This window comes from Budorcas taxicolor, chromosome 11, assembly GCF_023091745.1.
Source record: "Budorcas taxicolor isolate Tak-1 chromosome 11, Takin1.1, whole genome shotgun sequence".
NCBI classification, from domain to species: domain Eukaryota; kingdom Metazoa; phylum Chordata; class Mammalia; order Artiodactyla; family Bovidae; genus Budorcas; species Budorcas taxicolor.
In genome coordinates, this window is record NC_068920.1 from 134,875,935 (window position 1) to 134,893,512 (window position 17,578).

Genomic DNA, 17,578 nt, shown 5'->3' on the forward strand with positions numbered 1-17,578 from the left:
TCCAACTGGCCTGTCTGGTTGGGTTGCATTTTTTAAAAAACTAACTAATTTGATGGAGGTATAATTTCCATAAAGCAACTGCTCCGATGTTAAGTGTGCAGTTTGACAAGTTCTGACAAATGTATGCATCCACATAACCACCACCCCAATCAAGATACAGACTGTTTCCATCAGCCCAGAAAGTTCCTTCATGCCAAACTGCAAGTTAGCAGCTTCTTTCAGAGTCAAATTGCTGCAGCATCAACAGGGTTAGGGAATTTAGAAAAAGCCTTGGGGGAGGGGCTGGGGTTGGCGGTTCTAGGCTGTGAAACCCAGATGTCCTTGGCTCTGAGTCACCATAAAAGGCACTTATTTTCCTTTCTAATTTTGCAGCCTAAAGACTCCCCCAGTAGTCTGGCAAGGGAAATTCTGAACCACAGGAGCCCAAAGCACACTGTATTTCCTTGGATTCACTCAACAATTCAAACCCCATTCATTCTACAAGTGTGTCCTGCGCACACACTTTTGGCCAGGCCTGGGGCTGGGTGTGGCCATGGCAGGTCAGGGGTAGGAATGGGGAGACAGGCAGATGTGGAGACACTGAACAGGATGGAAAGAAAGACATCTGGGTAGAAACACAAGGTTTGTGTCTTGGGATTTCACAGAGATGCGTCATTCTGGTGGGGGACCGCCAGGAAGGCTTCTTAGAAGTAGGGACGTTCAGGCCAGCCTTTTTAAGGATGCACAGCTTTTCAACAGAAGGCATGAAAGAGAAGACAATTCCAGGCTGGGGGACATCGTGTGTTAATAAGGGCACCGAGACAGAAAAACTATCATTTGTGATGTAATTTGGGCTTCTCAGGTGGTGCTAGTCTTAAAGAACCTGCTTGCCAATGCCAGATGGAATTGAGATGGAAGAGACGCAGGTTTGACCCAGGGGAAGAGCCCCTGGAGGAAGGCATGGCAATCCACTCCAGTATTCTTGCCTGGAGAAACCCATGGACAGAGGAACCTGGTGGGCTACAGTCCATGGGTTGCACAGAGTTGGACACGACTCAAGTGACTTAGCACACACGCGTGCATGATGTAATTTATTACTATGTACAAACCACTGGGCTTGGTATTTCACATTCAGGATTTTGTTTAACAAAAATAAAAGAATAATGATGAGGAGTACCTAATGAGCAAAGTTCTATCAGGTGCAGGATGGCTGAGTGATTGCCCAGGTTCACAAAGCATTGCATCTGGACTCAACCCGAGTCTGGATATTTCTGAAGCCATGTTGTTCTGCTGTTAACTGTACTATGGGAAGAAACACACAAAAATGGAAGCACAGGCTGCTGCATGCACAGAGGGGAAACGAGAAAGGAACCAGTGTTGCTTTGAATGGTGTTTCAAAGACTGGGAACTTGGGTGATTCCTCCCTTGGTTCAGATTTGAACCAAGACGGCAGGAGCAATATTACAGTCACAGAAAGAGCTCTGTAAACTCTGTCCAACACACACCTCTGTTTTCTTTTATTGCTGTAGGAAAATCTCATTTACTTAAAACAATGGAGGCTAATTAGCAATATTATTTTTTCTCTATGAACAGTCTTATTTATACAAAATGGCCCAAAGCAGGCCCACAAAGTTTGCAGGCACAGTTAGCCTGTAATTAACATGACTGTCCAGGAGCAGGCCTTCTAGAGAGTACGCTGGCAGGAGGAATTTCTGCTCTCTTCATTATGGTGAAGCCTCCATTCTTGCGTATACTGTTAGTCCGTAGAGAGAGGGGGGTTCTCAAAGTATTACAAACGTCATCTCCCTTCTCTTTACCCTAAATGCCCCACCCCACCTGGAGCTGCCACGGGGGCAAGTTTCCAGGAAGTCCTAGGTCTACCTGGCCTTTATCCTTGTCAAGACTTCCCGAGAGGCTACACAGAAGCTGCAGCCACAACCTAGAGATCTTTGCATTGCATCCAATTCTGAGCTCCCGGGACAGGCTGTGGGTTCAGAGTCTGGCCGCGCCCCCTCAGTGCCCCAGTCCAGCCCCAAAGCGGGTGAAACAGCCAGCAGTCTTGGAGGGCAGGGGAGGCTCAGGCTTCTTAAGTGAGTCTTGTTTCCCTACTGCCTTGAAGGGTGCTCCCAGAAACACACGGTCCCTGATGCACACTCTGCAGCCCCAGGGCAGCCATGTCACAAGGCACAGCCTTCTTGCACACATACAGATCTGTATGCGTGCGCACACACACCCTCAACCTACACACACATACACACACGGTTTCTTCACTGCCTCTGGACACCCAGGGCTGTCACATGTGCACACCATGCTTCATTCTTCCCAAACACCTCCAAACCCCTTGAAGTGCACCGAGGGACAGAGCTGCCATCACATGGAGAAGCCCCCGGTTGGCAAAAAGCCTCTTGAACTCCTCAAAGACCAGGCAGCACTGCCCTTCACCCTCCTCTCTGAGCTTGGGGTCTCTGAGTTGCAGAGACACGGAAGGAGCTCTCCCCTGGGACTCCTCCCGGCCAGCTATGCTCCTCCCTTGGCCCATGTGCACACACGGCTGTGAGGCTGCCTCCTTTCTCGACAAAAGTCCATCTCTCTCCAGTTGGGTTTCTGGAGCCAGGCCCTTTGCCCCAAATGCTCCTGGATTTGCAGAGGCCAGCAGTGACCAATGAGCAACCTCCTTGCCTTGCCCCTTCTCCCGGGGCAGAGGGTGGGGTGGGTGACCCTGGGGACACACCTCCTCCAGCCCCACATCACATTCTGACCCCCAAACCACAGGCTTCCCACCCCGCCCCTCCAGGTTGCCCCACATCTTGGGAGCTCATCACTGTCATGGTTCAGTCTTGAAAGAAATGTTTTAGCCTCGAAAGCAAGCACAATGCGGCTTTTGACACAGGAGCCAGACGAAGTCTAGCCTTGGCCGTGTGGATCCCCTGATGGCCTGCTCACCAGGGCCTCGCTCTTGACCCAGGAGCAGGAAGCCGGTAGGGTGCAGAGGGTGTGTGGCCTCCGCCTCCCACCCACCTCCGTTCTGCTGCAAGCGAAGCACATTGCAAACGAGAGTATTTTTCCTCCTTGTCAGTGAGCCGTTGCTGTCTGTGTATTCCAGGAGGAGGCCATTACGGGGAGTTAATAGAGTTTTAAATTTGTTTTTAAATTTTATAACGCAATTCATCAAATTCAGCATCTGAGCACAGCATTCATGTTCAGACCAGGCAACATATGTCAAACTGGCCCAAGCCTTCCTCTACCCTTTCCACCACCCACCGCCCCCACCCTCAAATGAGGAAAGGTGAACTCTTTAGGGTAACTGCCAGGCACTGTCCCCAGATGGGGCGGGGGGCAGGGTGGAAAGGCAGCAGCATGGGCTCCGGTCTGCCAGGGTCATTCTGGAACTAGCCCATGGAAAGGCTAGTGACTTATCTGAGATGCTCTGGGCACCTTTCATGGTCAAGCATGGTGGAGGCTGCCCTAGGCCATAGTCACCGGGCTGAGGTGGCTACTGGGATGTCACTGTGATGTGGTTCTTTCAGACCCATGTCTACAATAGGGGAGGTGTCAGGAGAACGGGGCCACACGCAGGGCACAGATGTGGAAAGCAAATGGGGAAGCCTGCTGGACAGGACAGATGGAAGCTTATTCCTGCTATTTTTCACCCAGAAGGGTTTCCTTCAAGGATGTGTTCGGCTGGACTTCGGATCACTGTTGTAACTGGGAAATCTGTTGCTGCTGAGCTGGAAATAAATGAGACTGAAGGGACCACGGTTTTGTAAAGAACATCTCGGATTTCAGGATTTGCAGCAGATCTTCTGTATCACGAACCGCAGCCAATTTTGTCTTTTATTAAGTGTTAATAAGTGACTTTGGTTCTAGGGAAAATTCTGAGATACATGTTGCTGGCAAGTGAAATCTTGTTGGTCTCAGAGCCAACTACAATAAAACAACTTCCTCCTATGGCCCTGGCAGCAGGACCTTCAGCTCGTCGGGGGGCACAAAGCCCCTAAAGGCAGTGTGTGTGTGTGTGGGGTGTCCCCTTGCTCAGCACATGGCAGCGGGTGGGTTGTGGGGGTGGAACTCTCAGAACACCTCACCAGTCTGGTCCTGGCTCTGGTCTTCTTTGGAAACCTGCCTGTGGGTAACAGAACTCACAGGGTGGCTGCACCCTGGACCCGGCTGTCTGGGTGCAGGTCAGGAGTGGCCACCAGGTGGCAATAATTTGAAGTCACTACCGATTGCAGGCCCTGACATGCTGGTGACAAGGAAGGGGCTTCAGGCAGGCTTCTGCTGAGCCCCAGAAACCATTCTCCACCACCTCTCTGAGCATCCAGGTACCAACCTGAGCTTTGTACCTCTTGAAAGAAACAGACTGCAAACACAGAGCGAATACTTCCCTGAAGCCACGCACCCAGTTAGATGTCCTGCACCCACTCCTCAACTCCTGGGTGACTTCTGCCCCATGCATCATGCCTTTCCAGCTAGAGGCCCCATGCTCCCAGTCTGCATAGATTCAGACATCATGCTGCTGTTTCTCACACGGAAAGAGAGGCCAAGTGGGGGTGGGGCCAGCACCCTGTGTGTCCTCGGCTCTCCCGAGCAGATTTGGAAGCAGATGCTAAGGACTGGGCCCAAGTGGGATGTGGGACCGGGGTGGAGTGGGGCTTGGCTGTTGGCAGGGGCAGGGGATGCGCCAGGATGGAGGAAGAACATCTTGAGGTGAGGCAAGTCTTTTTGCATTCAAGGGCTTGCCGGCTTCCAACTTGCTACTTATTGCATTGACAAATATTCCACACGATTGAGGAACTATTTTCCAAAACAAAATGCTGGTATTCATCAGGAGGCGCGGGTTGTGCAGTGTGAACAATTCACTTTCGTTAAGTACCATATGGCCGCTGGTAGGAACACGCTAACATGTTTCAACAGTACAGCTGGGGTAGGGTTCCTTTATTCACTGTGCAGATGGCTCTAATTGACATCTCTCCTAAAACAGGTCTCCAGAATTTCTGCAGGATCATTAGAGTAATTAGTTATTAAATACCATCACCACTTTTAGAGAGAGGGTCTGATCCCTGGCAACGTTCCACTGTGATGGACCTGGCAGGCCCCGGCGGAGGACCAGCCGTGGGAGGCACAACGGCAAGGGCGTGCTCGTTCCTCCTCTTGGTGGCAAGGCCACGGGAGGACAAAGACTGTCACTAATTCCAGAGTAGCCCCTGGGAGAGGACTCGAGACACCAGACGGCTCTGGATCAGGGCTCCAGAGCCAGGCTCATCTGTTTTTTAGCTGCGAGACCACGCAGCATTAATCACTCAGCCTCAGTTTGTTCTTCCCTTAAATGGGACACTGCACGGGGGATCACGCCAGGTCTGTGGGAAAGAGAGGGGTCCTGGGAATGCACATGCGCCTAGGAGTTCTTCCGAAAAGTAAATACATGTATGGCCATTTGCAATATGGGTTGAGGAAATAGCCTTCACTCTGAGCTCTTTCCTCATTGATCGAGGGTTAATAGCATGACATTATTAGTTTAATTTCACAGTCTAATCAGTTTCCTGCATTATTGATTGGAGGACTTGGAGCAATTGCAATTTTGTAAAACTCTTGGCTGAGGGAATAAGGCTAGGAGGCTCTCAAGCTCGCGGGGCCACACAAGGGAGTGCCTGGCCTCAGCACACAGCTGACCCAACAGAGGCCACACCGTCCACAGGTAAACTGCTGTCCACTGCTGGACCACGTGGAGGATCAGCACGTCCAAACCCCACAGAGACTACGACCCAGCATCAGAAGTGGAGACCAGCCTCGGAGAAAGCCCCTCTCCCAGGCAACACTGGAGCCCAAATCCACCTCGAATGCCATTCTGAGCCCCCAGCCGGCCTGGGGCTTCATTGTTAAACACCCCCAGTCAGCAGGGCCCCATCTGTGCAATGGAATTTTTTTTTGTCACTTTTTCAAATCAGAATAGAAACAATTTTTAGTCTATAATTATCATTTCTTTTCTCAACAGACAAATGTTTCCTTTTAAATTGTAGGGCGGAAAAAGCAAAGAACAACATTTTAAACCAAAAAGAAAGACTAAAATTAATTTCCTCTTTACAGAAAAATAAAATACAACAGCTCGAAGAAGCCAGGTTTTTCTTTTTCCCAAAAGAGCAACAAAAGCAACAGTGCATTCACTGCCAGCACTAATGCCCATTTTTAAGAGGCAAGTCCTTGAGGGGTAGTGGTGATAAAGTCTCTGGGGTCAGGCCTTGGGCTTTGATCTCTTGGAGGAGGCTGGGCTGCTCCTAACACTGGAGATCACTTGGGATGAATCATTCGAAGCCCCTGGATCAGAGAGCCAACTCAGGACAGAGGGTCTCAGGAATCAGGGTCAAGGCCTGGGGTTGACCAGTTGCCCCTCAGTTTCCTCATCTCTGGGATGGGAGTTTACATTTTCCATTTACATCTTACAGACTTGCTGGGAGGATCCTCTGGGCAAAGTGCTTTGTGACTGAAGCATTGAGCAAATCCTACTGCTTTCACCATGTAGCTGAGACTAATCAGACCCACCATTAAGAAAGCAAGCCCCTCTCAGATGCTTCCTCTGCCAGTGAGCTCCTCTGTCCACCTGGAAAAGCCAGGTGGCTTTTCCCAGGTCCGCACCACATCCTGGCCCACACGCTCGGCCAGCGTGCAGCAGGAGATCTATGAACAGACCTATGAACAGAAACCCTCAGTGCCAGGTTTGGATGGGGGAGAAGCAGTCTGCCTTTGAGATGCTGAAAGCAGTTCACTGTGGCCGGTACAGAGCCTATTCTGGTGAGGAAGCGGTTTCCTCTGGGTGAGGAGAGTCAAATATTCCCTAGTCCATGTTAAGGAGTCTGATTTCAGAATCAGCCAACGGAGAGTGAAGACAGCTCAACTCTCCTGGCACAGGGCTGCCCCCAAGCCCACCCTCCAGCCTCCTCAACAAAGAAGGGGGCACAGTTCACATCCACCAACGTGCTCTCCCAGTTCAGTGTGGTGACTGCTGACCCCACACTCGTTCCTTGGTGTAAACCCCTTCAGGGTCTTGCCATTATTCAGGGCTGTGCTGGTTAAGGTTTAACTGCCGGTTCTGGAAGCAGTGAGGGACAAAACAACAGAACCAGCTAGACCCTGGCTCCTAGCGTTTGTGAGTCTCTGTCGAATAAACATTCCTACTTCAATTTCAAGCTACCAACAGGATGTCACTGAATGGAGAGCTGGGCTCTTGGGAGTCACCAAGCCTGCCAGAGCTCATCACACACACCAGACTGGATGGGGTGTGGAGGGTGGGGCCACAAAGATACTGCTCCAAGGCTGCTGCTCTGTGACCAGGAAGACCTCACGCCATCACACAGCAGGGAGCAGAGCTGGCCAGCACACCACTGCTCCCCATCTCTCCCTACTCTGATCCCCAGTGGCTTTGATCCATCAGATCACATCCAAGCACCTCACCTGGCATCCAAGGCTTTTTGCACCAGGCATCACCTCAACATGCACTCCAGGCTCTTGTCCCTCTGTCCCCACAAAGCCCCCTGAGCCAGCCTTGCTGTCTCCTCATGGTTCCCAGTCACACCTGGGATGATCCTGCTCACCAGGTTCCCTCTGCCTGGCACACCTCCCTCCCATCCCCACCCTGCTGCACTCCCTGATCAAACCCTGCCTGAGCTCTTCTTCTGATAGCCCCCAGCTCCCCGCATCTGTTGGCAGTGAACCCCGAGTGCACCCAGCACTCCCCGGCCTGATGGCACTCACTGTGCACCTTCCTGGTGGAGCAAGGACTCTGGTCTTGCTGTTGCTCAATGGATCCGCACTCCTCATGGTGGGCTCCTGATTCAAGGTTCTTCCTGCCTGATGTTAGTCTCTGACCTTTGAAAACTCCCTCTCAAGGAAGCAGAGGAGGCCAAGCCTTAGTGTCCAATGTCTGTGCTTCCAATGACAAAACGACCACGGGCCCAAAGACTCACTTGCCACAGCCAGGCAAGGCCGGAGAGATGGCTGGGTTCCACAGGGAGGGAGCTTAGTGGCTGCCCCGGCCGCAGAGAGACTCTTGTGGCAGAACAGGCAGGGCCTTGTGGCAGAGACACTAGATCCCTATAATGACCCCAAACAGGTGGAAAAAGGCAACTGGGTGTCCTGCACACCTGATAGCTTTCTAAAAATAGGCGGTGGGCCCTGGCTCCGCAGGCTGGCCTCTGGGTAGGGGCAGGGGCAGGGGCTGGTGGCTATTTGATCACTAAACTTCAGAGAAGCGAGGCAAGTTTCAGCTGGTTTTTTACCTTGCCCTCCCCGCCAGGCTGAAGCCAGACATGCAAGCTTGGCCCTGGGGTCCTGGGCTTGCCCATCACCTCCTGCATAGCCCTGCCCCATCGCCTGGGGAAGGACGAAGGCGGACCGGCCAGGGCAGATGCCAGCAGGCTCCGGGCACTGTTTCTTCTTGGCCAGGCGACCCGGGTACAGAGACATTCTCCTCAAACCAAGGCGCTGACAGCATCGAACAGAAATGTCATGGTCTGAAGCCACGTGGCGTAGGAGGAAGCAAGAAAAGAAGAGAGCAATTCTCTGGGCTGAGCCCCAGAGGTCTCCTCTGTGGGGCCAGGCAGAGGGGCAAGCGGTGGGCAGAGGAACAAAGGGAGCACTCTTTTCTTTCAGGGGCAGGCTGCGCCTTCTGCAGTTCCTCAGCGCCGTCTCCTCTGGTCCCTCCCCCCTCCTCCGTGTCTAGACGGAATACTCCTGGCAGCCTTAAGTCCTGCATTTGGCCTCTGGTCCCCAAGACCAGCACTGTGGCTGCACCTGGGTGCTCTGCTGGCTCAGGGAAATCTTTTAAAAACAAATCCCACCAAAGAATCTAAAAAAGAGTGAGTAGATGTATATGGATAACTGGTTCATTTTGCTGTGCAGCAGAAATTAACACAACGTTGTAAATCAACTATATTGCAATAAAAATTAATTTTAAGAAACCCCACTCATTAAAAGGCACAGTGTGGATTCTCAGAGTCCAGAATGCCAGCACATTTTGGCGATCACTAAGTCACCCAGCTGAGAACCAGTCTGAGAATGTTAACGTGAAACATTATAGGGACTAAAATTACTTCCAAGAAAGATCCCTGGTGAATATAAACTGTCCCCCTCACCGACCCCACACAGTTGGAATACCACCTTTCTAATCCTTTTAGTGAGAGGCAAGGAAACTGGGAGGCCTGTGGTTTCCTGGAACATTTTCATACCAGGGTGCTCCTCTCCCTGTGAAGTCCTTCGGAGACTCTTTTAAGCACGATTTTCTTACCGGGTCTTGGGAGGGATACAGAGCATTGCTTATTCTGAAAATATTGGCAAGGCCAGCAAAGGAATGGAGCAGATAGAACCAGAGGGATTCTCGACACTGCCTGTCCTCCTGATGGCCCCAGCCCATCTCAGCCCCCAGTCCCTTTTGACCCTAAGCCCCCCTCTCCTGGCTGAAGACCACAAGCACGCTTCCCCCTCACTCTCCGTACCAAGATCATATTGCTGAAATGTGATGCTTGGCCCACTGACCCCCCAGCCCCTCGGCCACCCTCTCACCAGGGCCCCGCGACCCCCCACGCGCAAGCCGTGAACGTCTATCACTCTGACTCTAGCGGCAGCCCCGCCGTGCCCTTTGGCGCCTCTTACGCGTCCCGGGTGGGTCAGTGTCTCCTGTTTCCTCACCCCTCTGAGCACCCATTTCTGCACGGAGCACAGATGGGCCCGGCTGGCACCCATGCCACCTCAGTGTCCTCTGCCTTCCTGGCCAGCTCGGGGCTCAGAGGAGTGGAAAGAGATGTAGATGAGGATCCGGGCACTGAGGAGCTGAGCACTGTGTTTGGGCAGGTGCTGCCACTCCCTGGTATATGCATGAGATGGGGAGCAGGTCACGTCACCTCACCCACTCTCTGGCATCACTTCCTTCTCTGCAAAATGGGAAGAATTGGAGCCACTCTACCTACCTCACGGAGGTGTTGCTGGGAGCCAAAGAAATGCCAGGTGGGGAAGAAATTTGGAAGAGTGCTAGTCAAAAAGTTCATTATCGTTACAGAGCAGGGCTGAAGGTGTCCAGGCCAGCTCCCCCAAGGGACAGCGAATCCTTTCTTTACGAGATAAGTACTTACTTCAGGGTTCCTGCTCCCTCTTTGCTAACAGGAATTGCAGGATCCTTGCCAAGTCCAAGCAGTACAAACAGCAAATAATCACTTGGATGAGAGAAGCCTGTTGAAATGAGTCTTTGTTGGGCACAAGGTTCGGCTGACAGCTTGGCCCGAAAATCATCACAGTGAATCAGCTCATTGGCTCTCGCAGGGAGATGGACTCAGCTAGATTCTGACGTTTCACAGTTCCCACTACACACCCTGCTCACAGTAGGGATTCAGACAATGTTTGTTGAGCTGATTACTGCAGAGGCAGCTGGAAGTGTGAGAGGGCGAAGCCTTGTCCATTCAAACTGGAGACTCACTCGGCAGCTCGAGGCAAGGGGAAAATCCAAAATCAGACAGGACTTGAGGCTGTAGAGGGTGGGGCCGTTCATTCTGCAGCCTTATAGCTGAAAGGGATTTCGGGGGGTGGGGGAGCAGGGGGAGGATGGAATTAACATACTTACTGTATTATGTTGCAGCAGTGATAAGACTAAAATTTAGGATTTTCTTAATGAGACTCCTGCATTCACTAGTTTTCCTTATCAGCACTGGCAAGAACCAGAGTTTAGCATTTCTGTCCTCTGCTTTAGAATGGAGGAAGGATCACGGGAGGGATTTGAAACCTTGCTCCGGAGAATAACTGTATGCACCCTTTTAGCTCTCCCAGAGGAATGCGAGTCCTCTGCCCCTGGTCCTCCCCAGATGTCCTGAGCTCTGGATCCAGGCGACAAGCTTTCCCAGTTTGGAGTTTGTGGAATGAAATGCACATTGGGGCTGGGGAGGGAACAAGTGGAAGTTAGAATGCCAGGCAGTCCGAAGTGCCTCTGCCCTCTCTCTCCTGCCCTACGCTCGGGAAACCATCCTCCTTTCCCACCAAGTGTCCATAACCACCCCTGAGGGGCAGGTACCCGGGTTCTAACACTAGGCTCTGAGACAGCTCTAATGCCTACCATGGGGTCAGCTCCTTAAGGACCATGATCAGGACAGTGACAAAGTCAAGGCCACACCACAAGTCCTCACATCTATGTGGCACTAGCTGCCTCTGGGGGCTGGTGGGGGCAGAGCCACATACCCCTTTTAAAAGGTGTGCAGCCTGGTGCTTAGAGATGGTAGCTTGTACTACCCAGAGAGAGCTGACACTGGAGTCAGCTGAGGGTCCAGATTTAAGGCTGGGGTTGGAGGAGACCAGACCCCCTCCCCAGGGTCTGGGCTTCAGGTTCCTCCTCTTGCACTCCAGGACCTTGGATTTCCTAGAAGCAGCCAGCCCACTCTCCAGGGGGACCTGAAAGGCTTGCCTCACCTTCACATACCACCCACTTGGTTGATTATCCAAGCCTGCAAAAAAGCATATCTTTTTTCTGCAAGAAAGCATTTTTTAAAATCAGATTTCAAAACCATGAAAATTCCAGTCCACCTAGAAATGAGGAAGAACCATTCTTCCTTTATCTCCAACATAGCCACAAGTCAAGAACCTTAGAACAAGCAAAGTGGACGGCTGTGTAACGCAGAAGTTCCCTGGTCACAGGACAATCCCAGCATCCTTGTTTGTAGCCTATGAATCCTTCCTCTGCACACGGTTCGAATAAGCAGATCCTCAGCAGGTGAGGGGGTGCTGCTGCCTCAGGTAAGACAGGGAGCAGAGCTAGTTTAATGGGTTAGAATGAGAAGAGAGGCAGAAACGTGGAGAACAGGGGCACAACCTACGCAAGCACAGCAGCCTTGGGGCCTTCAGTTCAGGCACAAATCTCCTAACTGCTTTCATGGGCTGGACCCCAGAGCATCATGGCATCACTGCAGACTAAATGATATTCTTAAAGCCACAGAGTCTGGAATTCAACAGAGCCTGCGTCCTGACTCTGACATTTATCATCTATGTATCCTTGAGCAGTTGGCTTGAGCTCTTGGAGCCTCTGTCTCCTCCTAAGCAGTGGGAGCACCCACCCTCAGCTGTGGGGAGGTGACTGCTGTCCGGTGCTTCGAGGACCCTGCGTGGGCCATGCAGAGAATGTGCACTGATGTGCAACAGGCCCGGGAAGAGGGGAGTGCGTGAGCCCGCCCTTCAGAAGGATTTACCCAACGTGGTTAAGATAAAAAGAAAGTTAGGGTTTCACTGGGAGTGAAAGTGGCAAAGAGAAGCCCCAGAGGACAGCAAGAGGAAGCATGGGTGGGCGTGAAGACAGGCATCCGCGTCCATCACTTATGGGTGCCAGGCCCTGCATAAGGTGCTTGACGTGTGACCAGATTCCATCCTCCCACCTGGGCTGTATCTCTGACAAAACTCCACTTTACAGATGAAGGAGGTCATACAGGAGTGAAGACACTTTCCTAACTTAGGAAGCTGGGTCAGTGGGATTCAAATACAGATTTATTTGGGTGCAAAGCCAGTTTCTCAACCCCTACCAGGCACAGGGAGGAAGTGGGGTGGGAGGATGCTGAGCTTCACAGAAAGCCTATGGGGGGCGGGGGGAGGCATTTGCCGACACCTGGGAGGAGGTAGAAGCAGAGAGGAGCAGCCGCTGGCCCTGAGTCCACCACCCAGCTGGTGAACAGGCGAAAATGGCAGGCGGCACGGACAGCGGCAGTGCACCAGGGAGAAGGCCTGATCCCCAAACTCCTGTGACGCCTGAGTGTCAGTCCTGCCCGAGGTTTGTGATCTTTTTGTAAAATTAATTAATTAATTATTTTTGGTTGCACTGGGTCTCTGTTGCTGCACAATGGCTTTCTCTTTCTTTAGTTCCGGTGTGCAGGCTGCTCATTGCAGTGGCTTCTCTTACCTAGTGGCATGTGGAATCTTGCAGCAGGGATTGAACTGGTATCCCCTGCATTGTCAGGTGGATTCTTAACCACTGGACCACGAGGGAAGTCCTGTGACATGTTTGAGGGGAAAGCAAGTCCACTTGGAAACTTCCAACACATGAATCTCTTAGCTCCGAGGCTGGTCTATAAAAGCCCTTTCTCTTCCTCCTGCAGGTAGGGCCAGACAGGAAGTCTCAGGCCCACAGCCTTCTCCAGGGGTCCTTCTGGGTTGCAGAAAGAAGGGTCATCTGGGAGAGCCCCCTGTTTAGCCCCCTCCTTCACTACACACCCCAGCCCCAGGATCCTTGACCCAGATGGCTGACAGAGAAGAGGACAGATGGAATCCTCCATCACAAACTCTTCTAATTCTCATCACCTGGATTGTGTACCCAGCAAAGAGACATACCTACAAAGAAAATGCTGGCATGAGGGAGAGGAACCTTTGTAAAATGTTGGCAGTGATCAAAATTTGTATCCAGAGAAAAATAATAATTGTGAAAACCTATATACAGCCTGAACTCTAGTTTATGATAATGTAACATTTCCAGCAATAATATTCGGGGAGGAAAGAGAGATGAAAATGAACTGAACTTTATTCGGGGATCTTATTTCTATGAGTCCCGTTCCTTTTGCTAAAATACGAAAATCTCTATAATGAGGATTTGTGTTGTCCTAAGGAAAAAAAAAAGTGTGAAAAATTGACCTTACTAGCATGGGAAAACTTTTATATTCTATAATACAGAAGTTTGTTTCCCTTAAGAGTGGAGGTATGTAAATAGCTCACTGAAAGAAAAGATGTGTAATTAATCACCAGCGTCTATGCTTCCCAGTGCACTCTTGATGGCCTCACGGTCTCCTCAGGATCCAGGGTCAGGGCAGTGACCTGGCCTTGACCGCCAGCAAGGGGTGGGGGGTATGCTAGAGAGTGCACTCTTTGGATTCTAGCACATGCAAACAGGCATGCTTTGTCCTCTCCCCATCACCCACATCCAATGCTTTAATAGGCTTTACATGGTCACTGAATCAGAGAAGGGCAGGCTGAAAGGCCCCTGCAGGCTTCTCTCCCCCCAGCCCCTCCATTTCACAGATTAGGGCTCCGAGGCCCTGGGAGGCACAGGCCTTTGGCCTAGATGCCATGAACTGCAGAGGCAGAGCCTGAGAAAGTCACCACAATGCACAGCCTCACCCAGTACCCAGTTCCGAGGCGGGGGGTCTGGCACTCCCTGGGCTGACATGTGTTTGATGGAGAGCTTTGCTCTCCCCTGGAGTGGCCGCTGATCCCCTTTAATGAGACGTAAAGGCCTTAAGCTCCATCCTGCATCTCCCTTACCCGGTTTTTCTCCCAGGTGGGAGATATTGAGAGGTGGTTTTTAAATTTTATTTATTAATTTTTCCTTCTTGGCTGTGGCATGTGGGATCTTAGCTCCTTGACCAGGGATCAAACCCATCCATCTTGCACTGGAAGCTCAGAGTCTCAACCACTGGACCAGCAGGGAAGTCCCTTGAAAGGTGATGTAGTTTGTTTGGCCCTCAGGCAGGGTTACACCCTGGTCCTGTCATGGGGCTGGCCTGGGCTGGCTGGGTGCTGAGCAGCTGTCCAGAGGCCATGGCCCCCTGGTCATCAGGGAGTTAACAGAAGGCATTTTCTGGGGCTCAGCTAGAAGGTGGGAATGCCCTAGGCCAGGAGGAGGGGGAGGTTTGGGGAGAGGTCAGGGGACAGGGGCCCTGAGGATCTCAAAGACAGAGGAGGTGTGAGCAGGAGCTTGCTACAAACAGGGTCCTGCATGGAGCTTTGGGGATGGATGGAAGAGGCCTGATGGCAGGGCAGGAGCAGGGCGTGAGGTCAGCTGACCCAGGGCGGGGGTCCATCCGTCCCCCTGGGCAACTGCAGCTCCCCCCAGAGCCTCTGCGCACAGGATGCTGGGAGCCTCTAAACAGCCCTGGGCCCTGAAAACCCATCTCAGGGAGCTGTGCGCAGGACCCCCGAGATGAGCTCCTAGTTCACTTGCTGTCTGCTGGCACTGGCCCTTGCTGGGCTCACAGGCGAGGCTTCTCCCTGCACCCAGGAGCCACTAATCAAAGAAAACGTGGCTCTTGGAGCTGAAGGGGATGGGACACTTTGATTTCCGTCCTGCTCTTAGCATCTCAGCTCCACACACCACCCAGGGTCACTCTCTTGGGGCACAGTTGCTGGATCCAGGATCTGGGGGCAGGAGAGGAGAGGGGAACAGCTGTGGGTGGGGTAGGACTGAGCTGGGAGTGACCGCGGAGGGCAGTCTTTTTCCAGGGCCCAGGACCACCGCCACGGGTTGGGTGGGCAGCTCTGGCTGGGCGTGAGAGCAGGGCACAGACAGTGCCTGGTGGGGGCTAAGAGGATTTCCAGCCTCCGGTGCAGGCCCAGAGGGTGCCAAGGTGCAGAGCACGGCACTCCAGGAGGGCTGAGCTGGGGGCTGGGTCTGAGGGGAGCCCACCCAGGGATGGAGGAGACGGAGAGAGGCAGTGGAGTCCCGTTAGGAGGAAAATGGAAACTACGAGTCTGGTATCCACTCTGCATGTGGAAGAGATGCGAGAAGAACTTGGAAAGGCTGATGATTTCAAATTTTCTATATATTGAGTTCTTTTTAAAAATTTCTGTCAATCTGCTCATCTTGCTAAGTTTAAAGAAAAAAGAAGTCTGCAGATGGCAGGCCCCTGGACTAGAAGAGACAAGCTAAGAAAGGGTGCTACTCGCCCTGGTCCTCGGACACCAGAGCACAGGAGACATGCCCAGCATACTCTGCACGTCTCCTCCCTGCGGGCCCAGTGGCCTCAGACCCATGAGGCAGCTGAACTGAGATGGACAGAGGCATGGCAGTCCCCAGACCTCCAGCCCACTCTGCCTCTTGCTCCCTAAAGCCCTACCATTCACTATGCTCAGAGCCATAGGTGTGGATGGTTGTAGGTCAGGAGACCAGGCCCTGCTGCCTCACCCAAGATCAGACTGTAAAGGCCTGGGAAGCGGGGGTCCTGTGCACTGATTCCTCCCCAGCTTGCCCAGGGCCCAAGCCAGGCCCCGACCAGGGTCCTGGTGGATTTGCTGATTGGCCAACTGACCCAGGATCCACCCACTTCCCAGGCCCCGGCTTATAAACAGCTTGAGTCCTAAAAAGTCCACTGGGGATCTGTGGTTGGTAACTCACATTGTATTTGCCTGCAGAGTCAAAGCTGTTTGTGATCATGGGCCTGTCTGGCTCCACCAGGGAGGCCGAGATCATAATCTAGCTCGCTGAGGGAATCAAAGCCCAGGTCTGCCCCGGGGGAGGTGCTGGGGAGGCTGGGTGGGTGGACGAAGAGAGGGAAGAGGTCCCCCTTGTTTCTTGGTGCTGGTGATGAGTTTGGCCAGATTTGCATTCATGTGTGTGTGTCTCTGTGTGTAAGTGAACTACAGGTAGACTTGTTGAAATCAACAAATCTGAAAACAGTGACACTCGGCCTTCATAAGTGCAATTGCCAGGTTGCATGCAGGGGGTGCCTTGTGACCAGCAGCTCCCGGTCAGCCAGTAGCTGCCCATGGCCATAGAAGCAAGGGTCTCCCAGAAGGGGGACCCTGCCTTGGCTTCTCAGCCCACTTCCTCTACTGCTTTGCAGGCCAGGCTGGCCAGGACAGGAGGGATCCATATGTTACCTTGAATCCAAGTCCAGGAGCCTTGGAGTTATGCTAAGTGAAATAAACATGGATCTAAAGAGCACTTGGGGGCTTCCCTGATGGCCCAGTGGTAAAGAATCTGCCTGCCAATGCAGGAGATGCAGGTTCTACCCCGATCCAGGAAGACCCCACAGGCCACAGAGCAACTAGGCCTGTGTGCACCACAACTGTTGAGTGTGTGCTCTAGAGGCCCTTCTCCTCAACAAGAGGAGCCACCTCAATGAGAAGCCCACACACCACAACTAGAGCTTAGCTCCTATTCGCTGCAAGTAGAGAAAAGCCTGCACAGCCGTGAAGACCCAGCCCAGTTAAAAATAAACAAAGAAATAAAATCATAAAAAAATGAAGAGCACGTGAAGGGCAGAGAGCTCATTTAAGCCCTGATTGACATGACTGCATGTTAGAGCAAGTTCATAGATGATACTCAACAAAACCACACCCATAATAAAGGAAATAAGTCAGAGAAAGACAAATACTGTATGATATCACGTATGTGTGGAATCTAAAACAATGCCACAAATTACTGGACATAACAAAAAAGACGCAGACTCACTGGTTACCAGCGGTTACCAGTGAGAAGAGAGGAGGCGGTGGGGCAAAAGAGGGGTTAGGGATTAAGAGACACAAACTAGTAGGTATAGATCAGCTGTAAGAATATATTGTACAGCAGGGAGGATATAGCCAATATTGCATAGCCTGTATATTTAAAGGAGTATACCTTTAAATATTGTGAATCACTATACTGTACACCTGTAAATATAATACTCTACAACAACTGTACTTCATTAATAATTTTAAGAATAAAAACACTAAGGGTGACGGGGGACCAGCTCCGTGTTGTTCAGCTCTGTGTCTGTTAAGGCCAGGGCTTGGGCAGTCAGGCCAGAGCTTATAGTTTGAGGCTTGCAACTGATCGTTTACCTTGTCAAGAAAGCATGCTTGTGGGGGATAAGTATCAGTCTTTAACATGAGGCCAGGC

At 51.9% G+C, this 17,578-nt stretch overlaps 1 protein-coding gene across 7 annotated transcripts in view; it reads right to left on the reverse strand.

The window, feature by feature from the left end:
- The window catches only part of KLHL29 (kelch like family member 29), a 240,826-nt gene that overhangs the window by 179,575 nt on the left and 43,673 nt on the right, over positions 1-17,578 (reverse strand). For 4 of the 7 annotated variants that reach the window (XM_052648416.1, XM_052648418.1, XM_052648421.1 and 1 more), the window contains exon 1: positions 7,726-8,015. The exons of 1 other annotated variant lie outside the window; for it this stretch is intronic. In XM_052648416.1, coding sequence (XP_052504376.1) covers positions 7,726-7,791 — 66 coding nt within the window. In that variant the 5' untranslated portion in view covers positions 7,792-8,015. Of the gene's footprint in view, positions 1-7,725; positions 8,016-10,097; positions 10,151-17,578 lie in introns of those variants that run through there. 2 more of the 7 variants (XM_052648420.1, XM_052648419.1) reach the window with 2 other exon arrangements.